Raw genomic sequence first — 22,248 nt, 5'->3', positions numbered from 1 at the left:
GCAAACAGTGGACATTTGACTTCAGAATCTAGTAGGGTGAGGCCGGGTGCTGCAGACTTTTCTAGTGCCCTCGCCAATTCGTTGATATACAGTTGAAGTCAGAAGTTTACATACACCTTAGCCAAATACATTTAAACTCAGTTTTTCCACAATTCCTGACATTTAATCCTAGTAAAGATTCCATGTCTTAGGTCAGTTAGGATCACCACTTTATTTTAAGAATGTGAAATGTCAGAATAATAGTAGAGAGAATGATTTATTTCCACTTTTATTTCTTTCATCACATTCCCAGTGGGTCAGAAGTTTACATACACTCAATTCATATTTGGCAGCATTGCCTTTAAATTGTTTAACTTGGGTCAAACATTTCAGGTAGCCTTCCACAAGCATCCCACAATAAGTTGGGTGAATTTTGGCCCATTCCTCCTGACAGAGCTGGTGTAACTGAGTCAGGTTTGTAGGCCTCCTTGCTCGCATACACTTTTTCAGTTCTGTCCACAAATTTTCTATAAGATTGAGGTCAGGGCTTTGTGATGGCCACTCCAATACCTTGGCTTTGTTGTCCTTAAGCCATTTTGCCACAACTTTGGAAGTATGCTTGGGGTCATTGTCCATTTGGAAGACCCATTTGCGACCAAGCTTGAACTTCCTGACTGATGTCTTGAGATGTTGCTTCAATATATCCACATAATTTTCCTCCCTCATGATGCCATCTATTTTGTGAAGTGCACCAGTCCCTCCTGCAGCAAATCACCCCAACAACATGATGTTGCCACCCCTGTGCTTCACGGTTGGAATGGTGTTCTTCGGCTTGCAAGCCTCCCCCTTTTTCCTTCAAACATAACCATGGTCATTATGGCCAATTAGTTCTATTTTGTTTCATCAGACCAGAGGACATTTCTCCAAAAAGTACGATATTTGTCCCCATGTGCAGTTGCAAACCGTAGTCTGGCTTTTTATGGTGGTTTTGGAGCAGTGGCTTCTTCCTTGCTGAGCGGCCTTTCAGGTTATGTTGATATAGGACTCGTTTTACTGTGGCTATAGATACTTTTGTACCTGTTTCCTCCAGCAACTTCACAAGGTCCTTTGCTATTGTTCTGGGATTGATTTTCAGTTTTCGCACCAAAGTACGTTCATCTCTAGGAGACAGAACGCGTCTCCTTCCTGAGCGGTATGACAGCTGCGTGGTCCCATGGTGTTTATACTTGCGCACTATTGTTTGTACAGATGAACATGGTACCTTCAGGCATTTGGAAATTGCTCCCAAGGATGAACCAGACTTGTGGAGGTCTCCAATTTTTTGTTGTTGATGTCTTGGCTGATTTCTTTTGATTTTCCCATAATGTCAAGCAAAGAGGCACTGAGTTTGAAGGTAGGCCTTGAAATACATCCACAGGTACACCTCCAATTGACTTAAATGATGTCAATTAGCCTGTAAGAAGCTTCTAAAGCCATGACATCATTTTCTGGAATTTTCCAAGCTGTTTAAAGGCACAGTCAACTTGGTGTATGTAAACTTCTGACCCACTGGAATTGTGATATATTGAATTATAAGTGAAATAATCTGTCTGTAAACAATTGTTGGAAAAATTACTTGTGTCATGCACAAAGTAGATGTCCTAACCGACTTGCCAAAACTATAGTTTGTTAACAAGAAATTTGTGGAGTGGTTGAAAAATGAGTTTTAATGACTCCAACCTAAGTGTATGTAAACTTCCGACTTCAACTGTATATTTTGAAGAGGGTGGGGCTTAAGCTGCATTCCTGTCTCACCCCACGGCCCTGTGGGAAGAAATGTGTGTTTTTTGCCTATTTTAACTGCACACTTGTTGTTTGTGTACATGGATTTTATAATGTCGTATGTTTTTCCCCCAACACCACTTTCCTTCAATTTGTATAGCAGACCCTCATGCCAAATTGAGTCGAAAGCTTTTTTGAAATCAACAAAGCATGAGAAGACTTTGCCTTTGTTTTGATTTGTTTGTTTTGTCAATTAGGGTGTGCAGGGTGAATATGTGGTCTGTTGTACGATAATTTGGTAAAAAGCCAATTTGACATTTGCTCAGTACATTGTTTTCTCTGAGGAAATGTACGAGTCTGCTGTTAATGGTAATGCAGAGGATTTTCCCAAGATTGCTGTTGACGCATACCCCACGGTAGTTATTGGGGTCAATTTTGTCTCCACTTTTGTGGATTGGGGTGATCAGTCCTTGGTTCCAAATATTGGGGAAGATGACAGAGCTAAGGGTGATGTTAAAGAGTTTTAGTATAGCCAATTGGAATTTGTTGTTTGTATATTTGATCATTTCATTGAGGATACCATCAACACCTCAGGCCGTTTTGGGTTGGAGGGTCTTTATTTCGTCCTGTAGTTCATTCAAGGTAATTGGATAATCCAGTGGGTTCTGGTAGTCTGTAATAGTTGATTCTAAGATTTTTATTTGATCATGTATATGTTTTTGCTGTTTGTTCTTTGTTATAGAGCCAAAAAGATTGGAGAATTGGTTTCCCCATACATAGATAATTCTTCGTGTTGTTGTTTGTTTAGTGTTTTCCAATTTTCCCAGAAGTGGTTAGAGTCTATGAATTATTCAATTACATTGAGCTGATTTCTGATGTGCTGATGTATTGTTTTAGTGATTCACCATAGTGAAGTCGTAGACTCAGGTTTTCAGGGTCTCTGTTTTTGGTTGGACAGGTTTCTCAATTTCTTTCTTAGGTTTTTGCATTCTTCATCAAACCATTTGTCATTGTTGTTCATTTTCTTCGGTTTTCAGTTTGACATTTTTAGATTAGATAGGGAAGCTGAGAGGTCAAATATACTGTTAACATTTTCTACTGCCAAATGTACACCTTCACTATTACAGTGAAACATTTTGTCCAGGAAGTTGTTTAGAAGGGATTGCATTTAAGGGTGCCTAACTGTTTTTTGGTAGGTTTCCACACCACATTCCTTCCATCTATAGCATTTCTTAATATTACTCAGTTCCTTTGGCTTTGATGCCTCATGACTGAGTATTGCTCTGTTCAAGTAGACTGTGATTTTGCTGTGATCTGATAGGGGTGTCAGTGGGCTGACTGTGAACGCTCTGAGAGACTCTGGTTTGAGGTCAGTGATAAAGTAGTCTACAGTACTACTGCCAAGAGATGAGCTATAGGTGTACCACCTACCGTAGGAGTCCCCTCGAAGCCTACCATTGACTATGTACATATCCAGCGTGCGACAGAGCTGCAGGAGTTGTGACCTGTTTTTGTTGGTTATGTTGTCATAGTTGTGCCTAGGGGAGCATATGAGGGAGAGAATGCTGTCACCTCCAGGCAGGTGTTTGTCCCCCTGTGTGCTGAGCGTGTCATGTTCTTGTCCAGTTCTGGCATTTATGTCACCACAGACTAGTACATGTCCCTGGGCCTGGAAATGATTGAGAAGCTGTCTTCATTAAAGTATGGGGATTCTAGTGGGGGGATATAGGTAGCACACAGGAGGTCATTGTTCTCTGTTAAGATGATTTCCCTTTGAATTTCTAGCCAAATGTAAAATGTTCCTGTTTTGATTAATTTAATGGAGTGAGTTAGGTCTGCTCTATACCAAATTAGCATACCCCCTTAGTCCCTTCCCTGTTACACACCTGGTAGTTTGGTGGATGGGACGACCAGCTCTCTGTAACCTAGAGGGCAACCAATTGGTCCGTCTCCTCTATACTATGTTTCTTGTAGGATGACAATGTCTGTATTTCCGATTTCTTTGATGAAGTCCAGGTTCCTGCTCTTTAGGCCAAAGGCAGATGACCTCAGGCCTTGGATATTCTAGGATGAGATAGTGAAGGCTTTGTGTTCCATAAAGTGTCCAATGTTGTTGGTTGTGTGGTTTGGTCTCAGGACAGTAAGTGTGAGCAGAGCCTGCTGAGCATCTGGTACATGCCATTGGCTTGGGCTAGTGTAAGAGTGGGGGTTGGGCCTGTTTGCCTGCTCACAGCCTGGGCAGATGTGTGACTTCTCCAAGTCAGGGTATGAGTTGAGAAACGTGCCTATTTTCATCGAAAGTACATAATGTCACGATTCCAAAGCTGTACAATATTACATATAGCAAGTTAATTATATCACATCTCGGAAAATATTTGTAGTATTGTAATTCTTGTTGATGCAATTCATGCTAATGTTTATGCTGTTGTTGAACTAACCTCCAATTAACTCCCATTCACTCCTTGAATGAGAGCTCTCCTTGTCCCTGATTCACCCAGAATGCTCCGCGCGGCCCATTAACGTAGCATGTGCAACGCATACGATTCCAATGGTGTTTTCCATCTCTTCTAAAGTATCTCTGATCATGCACCTCTAGTGGTGATTTATCTGAATCTCATGAAGTCGGTCAGCGTTTACAAACTGCTGGATTAGACGAACAGAGGCGCACGAGCGGGATCTGACATCGGTATTAGCTAGTTAAAACGTTACCAAGCTATATGTGAAACATTGTATCTATGACATGCTTGTATAATTAACTCAAGGATGGATAAAGTTCAATGACACGTTTGCTATGTCTCTGTAGCTATGCTAACTCGTTAAGGTCAGCTAGCTTAACTCCACTAGCTAGCAACTTGGCTAACGATAGCTAGCTACCTGTAACATTACTGGGTTAGCTAACATTCGTTTTTGCTTGCAGATAATAGCTAGCTAGCTATGTTTCTGAGTTACTAACGAGTTCGCTAAGGTGGCTACCAAAATCAACACATGTCATTAGTTCGATTTTTACTCAAAGATTTGCTAAAAGTAATGTATGGCTCACACTGTCAGTCACAGAAGCGCAGCCTCTGGTGAAAGCTATGGCTAGCTAACTAAGTTATGTCCGAGTTTATGAATAACTAACGTTAGGTAGAGGAGAGTCAGTCAGAAGTAGCTAACAGTGAATCTTTGTCAGAATCTGGCCACTTGCATAGTAGCTCAACCCTTTTGTCTCTACTTAGCTAGTCCAAGTAACTAAAATGTGACCGTCATCTAGGGAGACTGCAGGTTGGTTGCTTATTAGCTAGCAACATCTTATTAACACTTGTGTCCAACAGTGCATCATGTCACGTCCTAGTAATGCCTCACCCAAGCCTGCCATGGGCAAATCAAAACACTCTGGTGGTGGGGGGCCCAGGGGGAAAGGGCTGAAAGACATACGCATTGACGAAGAAGTTAAGATTGCTGTGAACATCTCCCTTGAGAGGTTTCAGTACAGTGAGCAAAAAGGTAACATAAAATGTTTATTCTACTCATGTGATGAAGTGGTGCTTCATGGAGACATTTGGATTATGTGATGTAGAATACTACATTAGTTCTTTTGATTTTACAGAAATGGAGTTTCCTTCCTCCCTGTCTAGTACTGAGAGAGCCTTCATCCATCGCTTTGCACAGTCCCTTGGATATATCTCTAAAAGCAGAGGGTAAGTGATACAACTTGACATCAGGTGTCAGAGCCCGTAGTCTTAGGTCAACCTTGGATACTCCTGTTTTAAAAGCGGTACTTGACTAGAAAAGTTTGTATCCTTCCTCAATATTGTACTGGAAATGTAACTCCCTAAAAGCATCCATCAGGTTTACTAAAGTGTGCTGTGCTTCAAGTCTAACCTCCTTATTTCATTCATTTTCAGAAAAGGATCAAGCCGGACCCTCACTATCAGAAAGAAGGATGGCTCGGAGACGGCCCAGTCCATCATGACTTTCAACCTTTCCCACAATTCCAAGCACGCGGTGCGGAGCCTGCTGCAGAGGTTCCCCATCACCAACAAGGAGCGCACAGACCTACTGCCTCGCACTGAGAGGGGTCTGTCTGTGGCCATTGAGGCTGGTGAGTGGCAGTTATATTTCAGGGTTAATAATGCATTGATGTCAATGGGAGACCTTGTCAACCTTTGTTTTTAATAACAATGTACTGATGAATGAATAAATTATCTATCTGTTAAAATGTGTTGACAATTCAAAGTTTTAACATTCCTCTGCCCCTCTTTTTTTTTTCTCCGTCAGAGAGCAGCCGTGACAAGAACAGGACCAGCGGGCGGCTCAACAACGGCATTCCCCAGGTGCCCCAGAAGAGGGGCCCATCTGAACTGGACTTCTTCCGCCGCTCGCTTCCTGTGTACGAGCGCCAGGAGGAGATCGTCCAGGTCATCAAAGACAACCGTGTTGTCCTAGTGGTGGGGGAGACCGGCTCGGGAAAAACTACACAGGTGAGGGGGAGAAACATTTTACATCACTGTCCACATAAAGTGCCATAAAGAATTCACGCCACTTGACTTTTTCAACATTTTATTGTGTCTGAATTGAAAATTTATTTAGATTTTGTGTCACTGGCCTCCAAACAATACCCCATAATGTTAGTGGAATTATGTTTAGAATTTCTTTTTACATATTAATAACAAATGAAAAGCTGAAATGTCTTTAGTCAATAAGTATTCAACCTCTTTGTTATGGTAAGCAAAAATTTGTTCAGGAGTAAAAATGTGCTTAATAAGTCACCATCAGTTGCATGGACTCATTCTGTGTGCAATAATAGTGTTTAACAGGATTTTTGAATGACTACCTCGTCTTTGTACCCCACACATATAATTATCTGTAAGGTCCCTCAGTGGAGCAGTGAATTTCAAACCGATTCAACCTCAAAGACCAAGGAGGTTTTTCAGTGCCTCGCGAAGAAGGGCACCTATTGGTAGATGGGTAAAAAAATTATAACTGACATTAAATGTCCTTTTGATCATGGTGAAGTTATTAATTACACTTTGGATGGTGAATCAATACACCCAGTCACTACAAAGATACAGGCGTCCTTCTTAACTCAATTGCCGGAGAGGAAGGAAACCGCTCAGGGATTTCACCATGAGGCCAATAATGTCTTTAAAACATTTACTGAGTTTAAATGCTGTGATAGGAAAAAACTGAGGAAATTATAGTTACTTCCCAATACTAACCTAATTGAGACAGAAGGAAGCCTGAACAGAATAAAAAAAATCCAAAACATGCATTCTGTTTGCAACAAGGCACTAAAGTAATACAGCAAAAAGATTTGACAAAGCAGTTCACTTTTTGTCCTGAATACAAAGTGTTATGTTTGGGGCAAATCCAATACAACACATTGCTGAGTACCACTCTCTATATTTTCAAGGATAGTGATTCCTGTATCATGTTATGGGTATGCTTGTAATCGTTAAGGACTGGGGAGTTTTTCAGGATAAAAAATCAACAGAATGGAGTTATGCACAGGCAAAATCTTAGAGGAAAACCTGGTTCAGTCTACTTTCCACCAGACACTGCAAGATAAATTCACCTTACAAAAGAACAATAACCTAAAACACAAGGCCTAATCTACACTGGAGTTGCTTACCAAGAAGTTTGTGAATGTTCCTGAGTGGCTGAGTTTTGACTTAAATCTATGGCAAGACATAAAAATGGTTGTCTAGCAATGATCAACAACTAATTTGACAGAGCTTGAAGAATTTTCAAAAGAATAATTGGCACACCCCTGAGTCAATACATGTTAGAATCACCTTTCACAGCGATTACAGCTGTGAGTCTTAATGGGTAAGTCTGGTTTGTACAGTATTTGCACATTTTATTATTTAAAACTTCATTAGGGTAGGGGGCACTATTTTCACCTCCGGATGAGTAAACTGCCTGCTACTCAGGCCCAGAAGCTAGGATATGCACATAATTGGTGAAAACCTGAGAAAAATTCATCCAGGAAGTGGGATTTGTTTTATTTTTGTAGTTTTCTATTGAATGCCATTACAGTATCCATTGACCTAGGACTCAAATTGCACTTCCTATGGCTTCCACTAGATGTCAACAGTCTTTAGAAATTGTTTCAGGCTTGTATTCTGAAAAATGAGGGAGTAAGACCACTTTGAATGAGTGGACCATTCAGTGTCCCTGAGGTTTTTCATGCGGGCGACCGAGAGCACGCCTTTCTTGTTTCCCTTTTATATTGACAAAGCTTTTGTCCGGTTGAAATGTTATTGATTATTATGACTAAAAACAACATGAGGATTGATTATAAACATCGTTTGACATGTTTCTACGAACTTTACTGATACTTTTCGGATTTTTCGTCTGTCTGTTGTGACTGCCTTTGAGCCTGTGGATTACTGAACAAAATGCGTGAACAAAACAGAGGTTTTTGTATATAAAGAGGGACTTTATCGAACAAAACAAACATTTATTGAGTAAATGGGAGTCTTGTGAATGCAACCATATGAAGATCATCAAAGTTAAGTGATTCATTTTAGCAGTATTTCTGATGTAACTCCTCTACTTGGCAGGTAACTGTTTGTAATGATTTGTCTGCTGGGTGCTGTTCTCAGATAATCGCATGGTATGCTTTCGCCGTAAAGCCTTTTTGAAATCTGACACCGTGGTTGGATTAACAAGAAGTTCATCTTTAAACCGATGTATAACACTTGTATGTTTTATGAAGTTGGTTGCTGATCATTGCTAGACAGACATTTTCAAGTCTTGTCAGAGATTTTCAAGCATTCAGTGTCGTCTTGGTAAGCAACTCCAGTGTATATTTTATATTTATATATATTTATTTGTATTCTGTACAGGCTTCCTTCTTTTCACTCCGTCATTTAGGTTAGCATTGTGGAGTACCTACAATGTTGTTGATCTGTTCTCAGTTTTCTCCTATCACTGCTATTAAACTCTGTAACGGTTTTAATGTCACCATTGGCCTCCATAGTGAAGTACCTGAGCGGTTTTCTTCCACTCCGGCAACTGAGTTAGGAAGGACGCCTGCATCTATGTGGTGATTGGGTGTATTGATACACCATACAAAGTGTAATATAAAATAGAAAAATATTATTCTCCCCAATTTCGTGGTATCCAATTAGTAGTTATGGTCTTGTCCCATCTCTGCAACTCCCATACGGACTCGGGAGAGGCGAAGGTCGAGAACCGTGCGTCCCCCGAAACACAACCCATCCAAGCCACACTGCTTCTTGAAACAATGCCCACTTAACCCGGAAGCCAACCGCACCAATGTGTTGGAGGAAACGTTGTACACCTGGTGACCGCGTCAGCGTGCACTGCGCCCGGACCTGCCACAGGAATCACTAGTGTGCGACGGGACAAGGACATCCCTGCTGGCCAAACCCTCCCCTAACGACGCTGGATCAATTGTGTGGCTCCCCATGGGTCTCCCGGTCGCGGCCAGCTGCGACGGAGCCTGGACTCAAACCCACAATCTCTAGTGGCACAGCTAACACTGCGATGCAGTGTCTTAGACCACTGCGCCACTCGGGAGGCAATTCATATTTCACCATGCTCAAAGGGATATTCAATGTCTGCTTTGTATTTATTTTTAACCATCTACCAATAGGTGCCCTTCTTTGCGAGACATTGGAAAATCTCTCTGGTCTTTGTGGTTGAATGGGTTTGAAATTCACTGTTCGACTGAGGGACCTTATCGTTATCTGTATGTATGGGGTGCAAAGTTGAGGTAGTCTTTCAAAAATAATGTTTAACACTATTGCACATAAGTTGCATGGACTCACTCTGAGTTGTTAAGCACATTTTTACTGCTCAATTTACCTTGCCATAACAATGGGATTGGATACTTATTGACTCAAGACATTTCAGCCTTTCGTTTGTAATTCATTTTTAACATTTTCTAAAAACGTAATTCCGCTGACATTATGGGGTATTGTGTGTAGGCCAGTGACACAAAATCGAAATTGAATCAAATTTGAATTCAGCCTGTAACACAACAGCATTTGGGAAAAGTGAAGTGTGAATACTTTCTGAAGGCACTGTATGGCCTACAAAGGCATTGCATTGGTATGATAAGGTATTACATTTGTAAATAGAGTTCCTGATCATCTAGAAACTAAATGGGAAGTGTTTTGCCATTCCAGATCCCACAGTTCCTCTTGGACGACTGCAGCCGAAATGGGATCCCCTGTCGGATTTTCTGCACACAGCCCCGGCGTCTGGCAGCCATCGCTGTGGCAGAGCGGGTTGCTGCGGAGAGAGGGGAGAGCATCGGTCAGACCATTGGCTACCAGATCCGCCTGGAGAGCAGGTAGGAGCAAAGTGATGGAGTGAGGGAGGCACTGACTCGGTCTACTTTGTCTGAGTTACTGTGAGGAAATTAATGACTCTGGTTGACCCTTTAGAGTTTCTCCTAAGACGCTGCTGACCTTCTGCACCAGCGGAGTCCTGCTGAGAACACTGATGGCCGGAGACACCACAATGTCCACTGTTACTCACGTCATTGTGGTGAGTACAAGTTATTGTTGCCCTTTTGTTATCGTTCACTGCCTTGACTGTATGCAGACCTGTCAACCTGCATGCATTTTACCTACCATGCACGCAATTTGATGTCAAAGTACACTGGTATGAAAAACTACCCAAAAATAAGCTTCTAGTTGGCCCATTGTGGTTTTTGACTCAACCGAAACTGAGCCTATCAGATGACTTGGGCAAGGAGAAAAAATCTCTAGCTCTCCGCTCTGGCCCGCCGCCATAGTTGTAGTACTAAACTCAGCAAAAAAATAAACGTCCTCTCACTGTCAACTTCGTGTATTTTCATCAAACTTAACATGTGTAAATATTTGTATGAACATAACAAGATTCATCAACTGAGACATAAACTGAACAAGTTCCACAGACATGTGACTAACAGAAATTGAATAATGTGTCCCTGAACAAAGGGGGGTCAAAATCAAAAGTAACAGTCAGTATCTGGTGTGGCCACCAGCTGCATTAAGTACTGCAGTGCATCTCCTCCTCATGGACTGCACCAGATTTGCCTGTTCTTACTGTGAGATGTTACTCCCCTCTTCCACCAAGGCACCTGCAAGTTCCTGGGCATTTCTGTGGGGAATGGCCCTAGCCCTCACCCTTCGATCCAACAGGTCCCAGACGTGCTCAATGGGATTGAGATCTGGGCTCTTCGTTGGCCATGGTAGAACACTGACATTCCTGTCTTGCAGGAAATCACGCACAGAACAAGCAGTATGGCTGGTGGCATTGTCATGCTGGAGGGTCATGTCAGGATGAGCCTGCAGGAAGGGTACCTTCATGAGGGAGGAGGATGTCTTCCCTGTAACGCACAGCGTTGAGATTGCCTGCAATGACAACAAGCTCAGTCCGATGATGCTGTGACACACCGCCCCAGACCATGCCGGACCCTCCACCTCCAAATCGATCCCGCTCCAGAGTACAGGCCTCGGTGTAACGCTCATTCCTTCGACGATAAACGCGAATCCGGCCATCACCCATGGTGAGACAAAACCGCGAACTTGTCAGTGAAGAGCACTTTTTGCCAGTCCTGTCTCGTCCAGCGACGGTGGGTTTGTGCCTATTACGTTCTCCCCTCGGGTGTAGCTCGTCTGAGGAGGAGACGTAAATGCCTGGGCCTAAACACACCAGGTAATACAGATGAAAGGGGAAGAAATGTGGGGTGCAATGAGCGATAAATAAATCAGACCACAACCAGAACTCAATTTTAACCCTCAGGGGATGTTTAGTGAATTAGTTAAATAAACAATATAACACACCCTTAAATAATTAATAAGAAACAAAACAACCACAACAAGGGAAGGTAAGAGAAGGGAAATGTTTGGGTTCGGGGTCCAAGTAATGAAAATAAACAAAAGGTCCCTCTTCTACACACCTAATCCTTCCTAACACATTCTAAACCCTAACCCACTGTCCTACCTGGTTCCAAGAAAAATACAAGGGTGACACCCGCCCGGCTAACCTAGTGTATAAAACAATGGGTTATCTACGTGAGAATGTACACCCATGGGCAGATCTACCTTTTCCCTTCTCCAGGACCTAGGTAGGGTGGAGCGCCTCAGGAGGACAGGCTGAAACACAAAGAAATTAACACAAATAATCAAACAAAAAACAAGTGTCCTCTCTCTCCCCATCTCTCTCTCCTTCTCTTCTCACACGGCAAACAGATATCCTCTCTGTAATCAGCTACAGCCACGCCCACCATCGTTAGCCGCAACTCGGTACACCTGTAATGCCCAAGACAAACACACTAACAGGGGAAAATGGGGAACAAGAAAAACGTAACACGTAACAGTGCCCATAGGCGACGTTGTTGCCGGTGATGGCTGGTGAGGACCTGCCTTACAACAGGCCTACAAGCCCTCAGTCCAGCTTCTCTCAGCCTATTGCGGACAGTCTGAGCACTGATGGAGGGATTGTGCGTTCCTGGTGTAACTCGGGCAGTTGTTGCCATCCTGTACCTGTCTCGCAGGTGTGATGTTCGGATGTACCGATCCTGTAGCGGGTGTTATACGTGGTCTGCCAATGCGAGGACAATCAGCTGTCCGTCCTGTCTCCTTGTAGCCCTGTCTTAGGCATCTCACAGTACGGACATTGCAATTTATTGCCCTGGCCACATCTGGAGTCCTCATGCCTCCTTGCAGCATGTCTAAGACACATTCACGCAGATGAGCAGGGACCCTGGGCATCTTTCTTTTTGTGTTTTTCAGAGTCAGTAGAAAGGCCTCTTTAGTGTCCTAAGTTTTCATAACTGTGACCTTAATTGCCTACCGTCTGTAAGCTGTTAGTGTCTTAACGACCGTTCCACAGGTGCATGTTCATTAATTGTTTAGGTTTCATTGACCAGGCATGGGAAACAGTGTTTCAACCCTTTACAATGAAGATCTGTGAAGTTAATTGGATTTTTACGAATTATCTTTGAAAGACTTAAAAAGGGCCGTTTCTTTTTTTGCTGAGTTTATTTTCCTCCCTGGAGCTGGATGGTAGCTCTCCTCTTTGTCTGTTGATGCATCTGTTGTGTGAGGTAAAAGGGTAGGAAAAAATGGAGAACGAACTGTTGGCCAAATACAATTTTGGAAAATGTATTTGGCAAACAGTTTGTTCTCTGTTTTTTCCTACCCTTTTCAGTGTTAGTAAAGCACATTTTGTTGAAAGTAGTTAGCTACAGCGTTTAGTAAATTAAGCAAGGACACTTTCTTGCCCGCACATCCTTTGATCTCCGCAACCGTAGTAGGCGCACGCACATTGACGAGTAAGATAACATTTGTTGTGGTAGTTCAGTGCACTTCGCTATGTGGATGGAAACTGACATGGCAGACAGAGCTATTCCGCTAATACCATCCTTCACAGAAAGTTATATTACACTGTTAAAGATTAGTATGCCTATGTTAATAAGTCTGTTCTTGATCTCCTCTTCATATAGCTGTCAACAGTAGGCTGCTAATGATGTGATAGTCAGTTTACCAATGACAACAAGGCATGCCAAATGAATGGTAGCTGAGTAGTCAGACCCAACTAGATGGATGAGGTCAGGAATGGAGATCTGAAACAAGCTCAGGCCTAGTCCAGTTGTTTCATATTCCAAATAGCCTAGAGTAAGCTAGACTACTACATTGCATCCAGTAATTGAATTACCGTAAATTCCGGACTATAAGCTGCAACTTTTTACCCACGCTTTGAACCTCGCGGATTAAACAATGACGCGGCTAATATATGGATTTTTCCCGCTTTCAAATTTTTTTTTCCCCCAAAAACATTCTGTGACGTGCTCAGTTTTTTGCCGGCATGAAGCTTTCATTAGACCAATGAAATTGCCGAACGGGTTAAAGTCAAACAGTGACGAGAGCGACAATGAAAACGATCCAATATCGGATGAAGCAATTCTGAGGCTATTCAACTCCGACACCGAAGGAGATGACTTCAGTGGTTTCAGTGCACAGGAGGAGGAAGATAGTGACCAATGACTTTCTTGGTAGGCTACTGTTTACTGCAAATTTTGTTACAAGCCGTGTTTCGTTAACGCCTATTTATTTTTGTTACAAGCCGTGTTTCATTAAAGCCTGTGTAAAGTTCATTTGTTTCAATGTACCGGTAGGCACCTGCGGCTTATAGACATGTGCGGCTTATTTATGTTCAAAATATATATATTTTTTTAATTCAGTGGGTGTGGCTTATATTCAGGTGCGCTCAATAGTCCGGAAATTACGGTAAGCATTTTCTCCCCAAGCAAAATTAAGCCAGTTTACATTTTCTATCCACATAAAGACACCTATTAAATATAATTTAGAGCTTGTAGAAAAGGCATTTCACTGTATTTATGCAAGTGACATTAAAACTTGAAACTATAATCATTACAGACCACCTCAATTTCCTTTAGGATCAGACAAGACTTCTGTGTTGGCTACAATTGCAGTTACAGGTTTATCAAAAATACAAAATGCTTCAACTTCATGAGGGACGAATTGACTGACCACCCCCGGACCTCCCCCCTACCAACCATAGTCCTACATCAGCACCACCTTATCAGAAAATCCTAAGGATAGCCCTGATTGTAAATTTAAACCTATATATTTAAAGTTAGCTACTGAAGAGCAGCCAGTTACATTTACGTTTTAGTCATTTAGCAGATGCTCTTATCCAGAGTGACTTACAGTTAGTGCATTCATCTTAAAATAGATAGGTGGGACAACCACCTGTCGTAGTAAGTACATTTTCCCTCAAAGTAGCTATCAGTAAATTCGGAGCTAGTAAGGGGAGGTAAGAAAGTCAAGTGTGATTGTTAGTTCACGAAAGACAATTTCTTTGGTCTGGGTGTTTTGGGATTATTTAACATACTCTTTGAAGAGGTAGGGTTTCAGATGTTTTTAGAGGATGGGCAGGGACTCTGCTCTCCTAGCTTCATGGGGAAGCTGGTTCCACCATTGGAGTGCCAGGGTAGAGAAAAGCTTGGACTGGGCTGAACGGGTGCTGTGTTCCCAAAGGGGTAGGAGCGGCAAGAAACCAGAGGTGGCAGAACAGAGTACTCAAGTTGGGCTGTTGGGTTTGAGCATAACCTGAAGGTAGGGAGGGGCAGCACCTCTTGCTGCACTGTAGGCAAGTACCATGGTCTTGTAGTACCAAGTACCCATAAGTCTATAGCTTACCATTCCTACTAAGGCAGTCTTCTGCCAACATCATTATTAGGCCAAAAATAATAATTGCCTACAATTTGAGCAGTATGGGTGTAACACGCACACCGCTGTGCTGAAGTTGTACTCATAAAAATTCTTCAAAGTTGTCAGGTCTGCCACAGATAGAACATTGAGCCAGATGTTTCACCGGATGTATAAATCTGAAGCATCTGGTTGGCATTTCCTCTCACCACCAAATATGGTGATGAGGAAGTCCAGTGGGAGAAGATGGAGCGAGATGGATTTTGGCCGACATTAAGTACATTTTGTCATCAATGAAACATTTTGATCTCCAATATAGTTTACTCTTCCCAAAACTAAAGTCTGTTATGAACAGAATGGACTAAGTTTTGTAGACTTTACCCTTTGCCAAAGTTTTAAAAAATTATATTGTTTAGGAGTCCAAGGGTGAATTTAGCTATTGCACACACGCACTTCACAGAGTAGGTGTTCCCTAACAGAAATATGAAGAAGCATGCTAGAACACGCTAATAAGATCTCGCTAGTTTGTGCTTGGCTCTGCCCACCTCCTTGCTTGTTCTACCCACCATGATTAATTTGCTCCCATTGGAAACGACAGGCGGTGGTCGATCTTGGGTTAGTTATAAAAATCTCTGGGTCTGGTGCGTGAAATCATGTCAATGACTGAATCCTGTTGCCTGTACTTCCAACCTCTTATCCAATCAGGATGAGGTTCACGAGCGGGACGGTCTGAGTGACTTCCTGCTGACCAAGATGAGGGACATGCTCCAGACGATGCCTAATCTGAAGCTCATCCTGTCCAGTGCTGCCCTGGACGTGGAGCTGTTCCTCCGCTACTTTGGCTCCTGTCCTGTCATCCACAGTAAGTCATCTCAATGTGTTTGGATAGACCACCTACAGATACGAGAGTGCAGAAATCACTACAGAATCACTTAATCTATTCATTTGAAATTGGGACGGGGATTCACCAGTGAAACCATTACCTGCAAAAGCCAGGTAATTGCAGGGGAAGACCTCTGTATGGAAGGGGCTAGTGCCTGTCTTGACTGGTCCTGCCAGCACTGATTTGTTAAGGGAAATTAATAAAAATGAGAAATTATGAATGTATACATTTCTCTGCTTTTATCTAGTCAAAGGAAGACCATTTGAGGTGAAGCAACTTTTCCTGGAAGACATCTTGAGGACAACAGGCTATTCAAACAAAGACATGAGGAAATACAAAAAGGAGATCCAGAGGGGTAACTACCAACCATTGGTCATTCATTGTTTCTTTGATTTCCACTTTGATGTCCAGTGTCTCCCAGAATGAACGAGTGTATGCGTGTGTCGTCCCTGGCAGAGGAAAAGCAACAGACGTCTTTGACAGAGTGGTGTAAGGTGCGTGAGGGCGGCTTCCGCCAGGAGCCCCAGAGGGAGAAGACCACCTCGGCCTCCTGTGTCCTTCAGGAGAACGACCTGCTGGACGACGGAGGGGACAGTGTTTTCAGCCAGCTGGTGAGAACAAGTGGATATGGGCCATGCTCATTTCTCAATATCCATGTTTTCTAGGGATGTGTGTTTTTTTATTTCAAGACAATTCAATGCGTATGTAGATACGTGGGCTCTTATACGATGCAGGAACGATACATTTAAGTTTCAAACTATTTGGTTTGATTAGAGGAACGAATCCATGCGTTACAATTCAATGCACTTTCACTTGTTGCGTAAACACATTCATTTTCCATTCTAAATTTAAAATCTGCTGCTGAATGGAGCTCATGCGCTGCACCTCTCTGAGCTTGGGCCTCTCTGAGTTTCTGATTAAAAGTGTTAGAGCTACTAATGTATCAATATTTATCTTAAAAGATTAGCTATGAGATAGCCAATGAATATAAATATATAGTGTGAAGGAAAAGTTAAGCTTAATGACAATTGTGTTAGACAGCTGTACTGTGTGCTTTAAAGCTATTATCCAAGTTGAAGCTTTGAGGTCCAGAGTTGAGTTTGAGGGGTTTTGACGACTCAGGAGTGAGCTCGTTTTGGCTAGATGTGATACATCTTATGTCAAATTTGACTTTTCTTTGTGGATTAGGAGAACATACGCAGCAGGTTAGGATAATTGTTAAGGTTAGCTAAAATGCAAAAAAAAGTGTACTTTTATGATTTCATTTGACTAAAGTTGTATCCCTTCTAGCCATGACAGAGTGAGTGAGTTTCTCTTGTCCTTCTTGTCCTTGTTATGAAATTATCAACTTTACCTTGTATGTCTAAAAATGACTATATGTATTGAAGAGTTCAAATAAAACTACCTACCAACTATTGCTGATGGTTAACCTGAACAATCAAAAATAAATTTGAATGTAAGCCCTGATCATGTATAGCCAGATAAAATGTAAATAACCTTGAAAATGACATTCGTTGTCACTCGACTAATAAAGCATAATATTGCGCAAGCCATTTTACCAAGGTGACTCGCAGATGTGCCAGATGAGGAATAACATGCTGACCACGCTGCTCGTGTCGCGTGCGCGAGCTTTGCAAAATAAATGTACACATGTTATTCAATCATTGCACCCACACTGCTCACTCGCGTCAAAGAGCGTCTGCGTCGCCAGGTGCTGCAAGTCCCGCCTCTCCTATCTCATTTGTTTTTAGGAGCAAATACCCACATGGGTGATTTGAAAGATGAACTGAGGTCCACACTCCAGTTCAGTTGGTAGTGGTAATGCTCTTTAAAGTTGGTTGCCAACCGCATGGCCGCCCTTTTGATATTTCAACCTGCATGTCCTGATCCCGTCTGGTGTGGGTGGACTAAATCAACATGCGCGCAATGGCACAGGCACGCAAGCGGTCTGGTCAGCAAAGCCTACCTCTCCTTGGTCAACGCGCAAAGCTGCACACAACTGATATTGCCTCGGGTTGTTAAGCATTCAAAATTATTCAATTACATGTAGATCAATGACTGAACACAATTACATGCTTGCTTTGACACTAAAGGAGAGAACCCAGTTGTCACAAAAGACGAGAGGTATTTTTGGAAGGTAGAAAGAAAGTAATTTGGAGAAAATACATTTAGTGAACCAGCGATTCGTAACGTTTAAATCGATTTCCTGACCGATGCAGGCTACATTTTGGATCTGTTAGGGGTCCCGCAGACCGATGCGCTCATATCTTCGGCATCGGTCCCCGGTTCAAGTGTTTATTGGTGAATCATTACATCCTTAATGATTTTGATGTTATTTTCTCCCAGTTGCTTCAGTTATTTTCAGTATATACTCTGGATGCATCAAAGTGATACCACTACTTATTTTCTGATTATTCACTCTTTAGTTCACCAACGTCACAGAGGGTATATTTTCTGGTTCTTACTAAAAGTGGCACTGGGTTTGCTATTAGTTTGATACAGGATGTCTTGTTCCAGAATGAGAAAGATGTGGCATCATTGGACCCGTGGCTGCTGAAGGAGATGGATGCCTGCATCTCAGACATCTTCCTCAACCAGGACGCTGACGCCTTCGTCCAGCTCTTCAATCTCATCTTGAGTGAGAACGTCAGCGGTAAGTTGGGTTTTGTGTGCATCTTTAATTAGGTGCCACAGTTTATTCTTGTATCTACACTACATGACCAAAAGTATGTGGACACCAGCTTGTCGAACATCTCATTCCAAAATTGTTGGCATTTTGCTGCTATACAAGCCTCCATCCACTCTTCTGGGAAGGCTTTCCACTAGATGTTGGAACATTGCTGTGGGTCTTGCTTCCATTCAGCAATGAGCATTAGTGAGGTCGGGCACAGTCGGCGTTCCAATTCATCCCAAGGAGTTCGATGGGGATGACGTCAGGGCTCTGTGCAGGCCAGTCAAGTTCTTCCACACCAATCTCGACAAACCATTTCTGTATGGACCTCGCTTTGTGCACGAAGACATTGTCATGCTGAAACGGGAAAGGTTGTTTCCCAAACTGTTGCCACAAAGTTGAATCGTCAAGAATGTCATTGTATGCTGGTAGCATTAAGATTTCCCTTAATTAGAACTAAGAAACCTAGCCCGAACCAGGAAAAACAGCCCCAGACCATTATTCTTCCTCCACCAAACTTTACAGTTGGCACTATGCATTGGGGCAGGTAGAGTTCTCCTGGCATCTGCCAAACCCAGATTGGTGAAGCGTGATTCATCACTCTAGAGAACACGTTTCCACAGCTCCAGAGTCCAATGGCGGGCGAGCTTTACACCAGCCAACGCTTGGCATTGGGCTTGGTGATCTTAGGCTTGAGTGTGGCTGCTCGGCCATGGAAACCCATTTCATGAAGCTCCCGACGAAAAGTTATTGTGCTGACATTGCTTCCAGAGGCAGTTTAGAACTCAGTAGTGAGTGTTGCAAACGAGGACAGACGATTTTGAAGTGCTTCAGCACTTGGTGTTCCCGTTCTGTGAGTTTGTGTGGCCTACCACTTCACGGCTGAGCCGTTGTTGCTCCTAGATGTTTCCACTTCGCAATAACATTCCTTACAGTTGACTGGGGAGATTTGATGAATTGACTTGTTGGAAAAGTGGCATCCTATGACAATGCGACGTTGAAAGTCACTGAGCTCCTCAGTAATGCCATTCTACTGAAAATGTTTGTCTATGGCGATTGCATGGCTTTGTGCCTGATTTTATACACCTGTCAGCAACTGATTTGAAGGGTTGTCCACATGCTTTTGTTTATGTAGTGTCTTATTTGTGTAAAAAATGACACCAATGTTATCAAAAATGTATATATTTTTTGAGTAATATTTTCAATAGTTATCAGCCAGATATGTCCTCCTCCCCTTCTGCTCCTCAGTGGACTACATGCACAGTGAAACAAGCGCCACTCCACTCATGGTGGCAGCAGGTCGAGGCTTCCTCAGTCAGATTGAGCAGCTTTTGAGTATGGGAGCCAGTGTCAGAATCAAGGCCTCCAATGGCTGGTACGGGTTTATTAAATAACTGTATAAATGCATCCTATTTTTAGTTACTCTATATACCATTACTAAGTCTGAAATCTTGATCAGTATTTGGTTTGTTTCAGGACTGCGCTGGACTGGGCCAAGCACTTCCAGCAGGCAGAAGTGGTGGACCTACTAGAATCCTACCTGTAAGAGCACCATTTATCACTATCATTATTATGAATGACCACATGGAAACCCTGGCATTGTTTGTGGAGGATGATAACAGAAAGCCTCATTCCCTTGGTAGCTCATCCCTGGAGGCGGGGAAGCTGGACGAGTGGTCCCTGGTGCAGGCTGCCACCACAGAGATGAGCCCGGAGGACCAGGAGCTGCTCAAGGAATACCACCACAGCTTTGACGATGAGAGGGTGGACCTGGACCTCATCATGCACCTGCTGCACAACATTTGCACCAGCTCAGAAGATGGTGAGAGATTATTTTGTCTTGTGACTACTGGATGTCTTGTATTTTTTTACTTTTCAAAATGTTTGATACAAAGTGTCAGTGCCAAATTTACATTTACATTTTAATCATTTAGCAGACGCTCTTATCCAGAGCGACTTAACAGTAGTGAATGCATACATTTCATACATTTTTATTTTCCTTGCTTATATAGAATGACAAGTTTAATTTAAATATTTTCCATGTCAGGTGCGGTTTTGATCTTCCTCCCCGGATACGATGAGATTGTGGGTCTGAGGGACCGTATCCTGTACGACGATAAAAGATTCACAGACCACTCTCAAAGGTACCGTCAGTTAAATGACTGGCAAGAGCAATGTGTCACTCTCAACAGTTCATAATTGGGTCATCAGTATTTCAACATAGTTCTTGTCAATTATTCTGTACGTCAATCTATTTGGTTTTATTTTTATTTTCCATGCTGTTACTCCGTGTTCCTGTTTATGCAACCCAAATGTTGATTTACACCCAACACATTTACAAGTCAGATTAGTAAACCTCCCTAGATTGACAGAAATGGCCAAACCACATCTAGAGCCTCAGATCTGTGTGTTGTTTCTCCATAGGTACCAGGTCTTTACACTCCACTCCAACATGCAGACCTCGGATCAGAAGAAAGTGCTGAGGAACACTCCTGCTGGAGTCCGGAAAATAGTGAGTATTTTTACGTCTACTGTGCTGGCTAACACACCAAAGATCAGTTTGACCACTTGGGTCCAAAGTGTTCCTTAAAGTGACAGTCAGCAGTAGAAACAATAACAAAGCGTACTCCTCGCCCCTGTTTCTGTAAAAAGCTGAGGAACGGGGCTGGAGAAATGTAACCACTCTCAAATTCATAGAGTTATGATATCAAAATTATGGTTTTAATCATGTTTTGAAGCTATGTAGTGTTTGTTTACAAACACAGTAAAACAAGCTTATATTTTGGGTTCTGATGGGGTTCGAGACTTGAACTAAGCTCATGAGGCATATATAAGTTATATTCTCAAAGAATCAATGGTAAATATCAATAATTTATATGTAAAACCATTTTTACTTGCAACTGCTGATTTCCCCTGTAAACCAAAATACCATTCAATCCCAGCTTCTTGTTCAGAAATCAAGTCTTTTCCTCTCTTCCTCAGATTCTCTCCACTAACATCGCGGAGACAAGTATCACTGTCAACGATGTCGTATTTGTCATTGATGCAGGAAAAGTAAAAGAGGTTTGAAAACAAGTCTACTGCACACATTTTACATTGACATTTGTAATTTAGCAGACACTCATATCCAGACTGACTTAGTTAGTGCTTTCATCTTAACCTCTCTGGGCTAGGCGGTACGTAATCGTCCCACCTACGTAACAGCCAGTGTAATCCAGTGGCGCGATTTTCAAATACCTTAAAAATCCTATTACTTCAATTTCTCAAACATATGACTATTTTACAGCTATTTAAAGACAAGATTCTCGTTAATCTAACCACACTGTCCGATTTCAAAAAGGCGTTACAACGAAAGCAAAACATTAGATTATGTCAGCAGAGTACCCAGCCAGAAATAATCAGACACCCATTTTTCAAGCTAGCATATGTCACAAAAACCCAGAAGACAGCTAAATGCAGCACTAACCTTTGATCTTCATCAGATGACAACCCTAGGACATTATGTTATACAATACATGCATGTTTTGTTCAATCAAGTTCATATTTAAATCAAAAACCAGCTTTTTACATTGGCATGTGACGTTCAGAACTAGCATACCCCCCGCAAACTTCCGGGGAATTTACTAACAATTTACTAAATTACTCACGATAAACGTTCACAAAAAGCATAACAATTATTTTAAGAATTATAGATACAGAACTCCTCTATGCACTCGATATGTCCGATTTTAAAATAGCTTTTTGGTGAAGGCACATTTTGCAATATTCTAAGT

General features: G+C 42.3%; 1 protein-coding gene across 2 annotated transcripts in view; it reads left to right on the top strand.

Moving 5' to 3' along the window:
• The first annotated feature begins 4,268 nt into the window (after positions 1-4,268).
• Positions 4,269-22,248, top strand: part of ythdc2 (YTH domain containing 2) — a 30,011-nt gene continuing 12,031 nt past the window's right edge. For both annotated transcript variants that reach the window (XM_014128657.3, XM_082958183.1), the window contains exons 1-17: positions 4,269-4,426; positions 5,055-5,226; positions 5,330-5,420; positions 5,628-5,824; positions 6,001-6,203; positions 9,882-10,048; positions 10,143-10,245; positions 15,627-15,783; positions 16,052-16,159; positions 16,261-16,415; positions 18,322-18,457; positions 19,724-19,850; positions 19,952-20,017; positions 20,119-20,297; positions 20,523-20,619; positions 20,900-20,987; positions 21,458-21,538. In XM_014128657.3, coding sequence (XP_013984132.2) covers positions 5,061-5,226; positions 5,330-5,420; positions 5,628-5,824; positions 6,001-6,203; positions 9,882-10,048; positions 10,143-10,245; positions 15,627-15,783; positions 16,052-16,159; positions 16,261-16,415; positions 18,322-18,457; positions 19,724-19,850; positions 19,952-20,017; positions 20,119-20,297; positions 20,523-20,619; positions 20,900-20,987; positions 21,458-21,538 — 2,121 coding nt within the window. In that variant the 5' untranslated portion in view covers positions 4,269-4,426; positions 5,055-5,060. The remainder of the gene's footprint in view (positions 4,427-5,054; positions 5,227-5,329; positions 5,421-5,627; positions 5,825-6,000; positions 6,204-9,881; positions 10,049-10,142; positions 10,246-15,626; positions 15,784-16,051; positions 16,160-16,260; positions 16,416-18,321; positions 18,458-19,723; positions 19,851-19,951; positions 20,018-20,118; positions 20,298-20,522; positions 20,620-20,899; positions 20,988-21,457; positions 21,539-22,248) is intronic.

Source organism: Salmo salar, chromosome 11, assembly GCF_965601325.2.
Source record: "Salmo salar chromosome 11, fSalSal1, whole genome shotgun sequence".
Classification (NCBI taxonomy): Eukaryota; Metazoa; Chordata; class Actinopteri; order Salmoniformes; family Salmonidae; genus Salmo; species Salmo salar.
The sequence above is the reverse complement of the archived record's forward strand: the minus strand, read 5'-3'. Positions and strand labels throughout refer to the sequence as shown.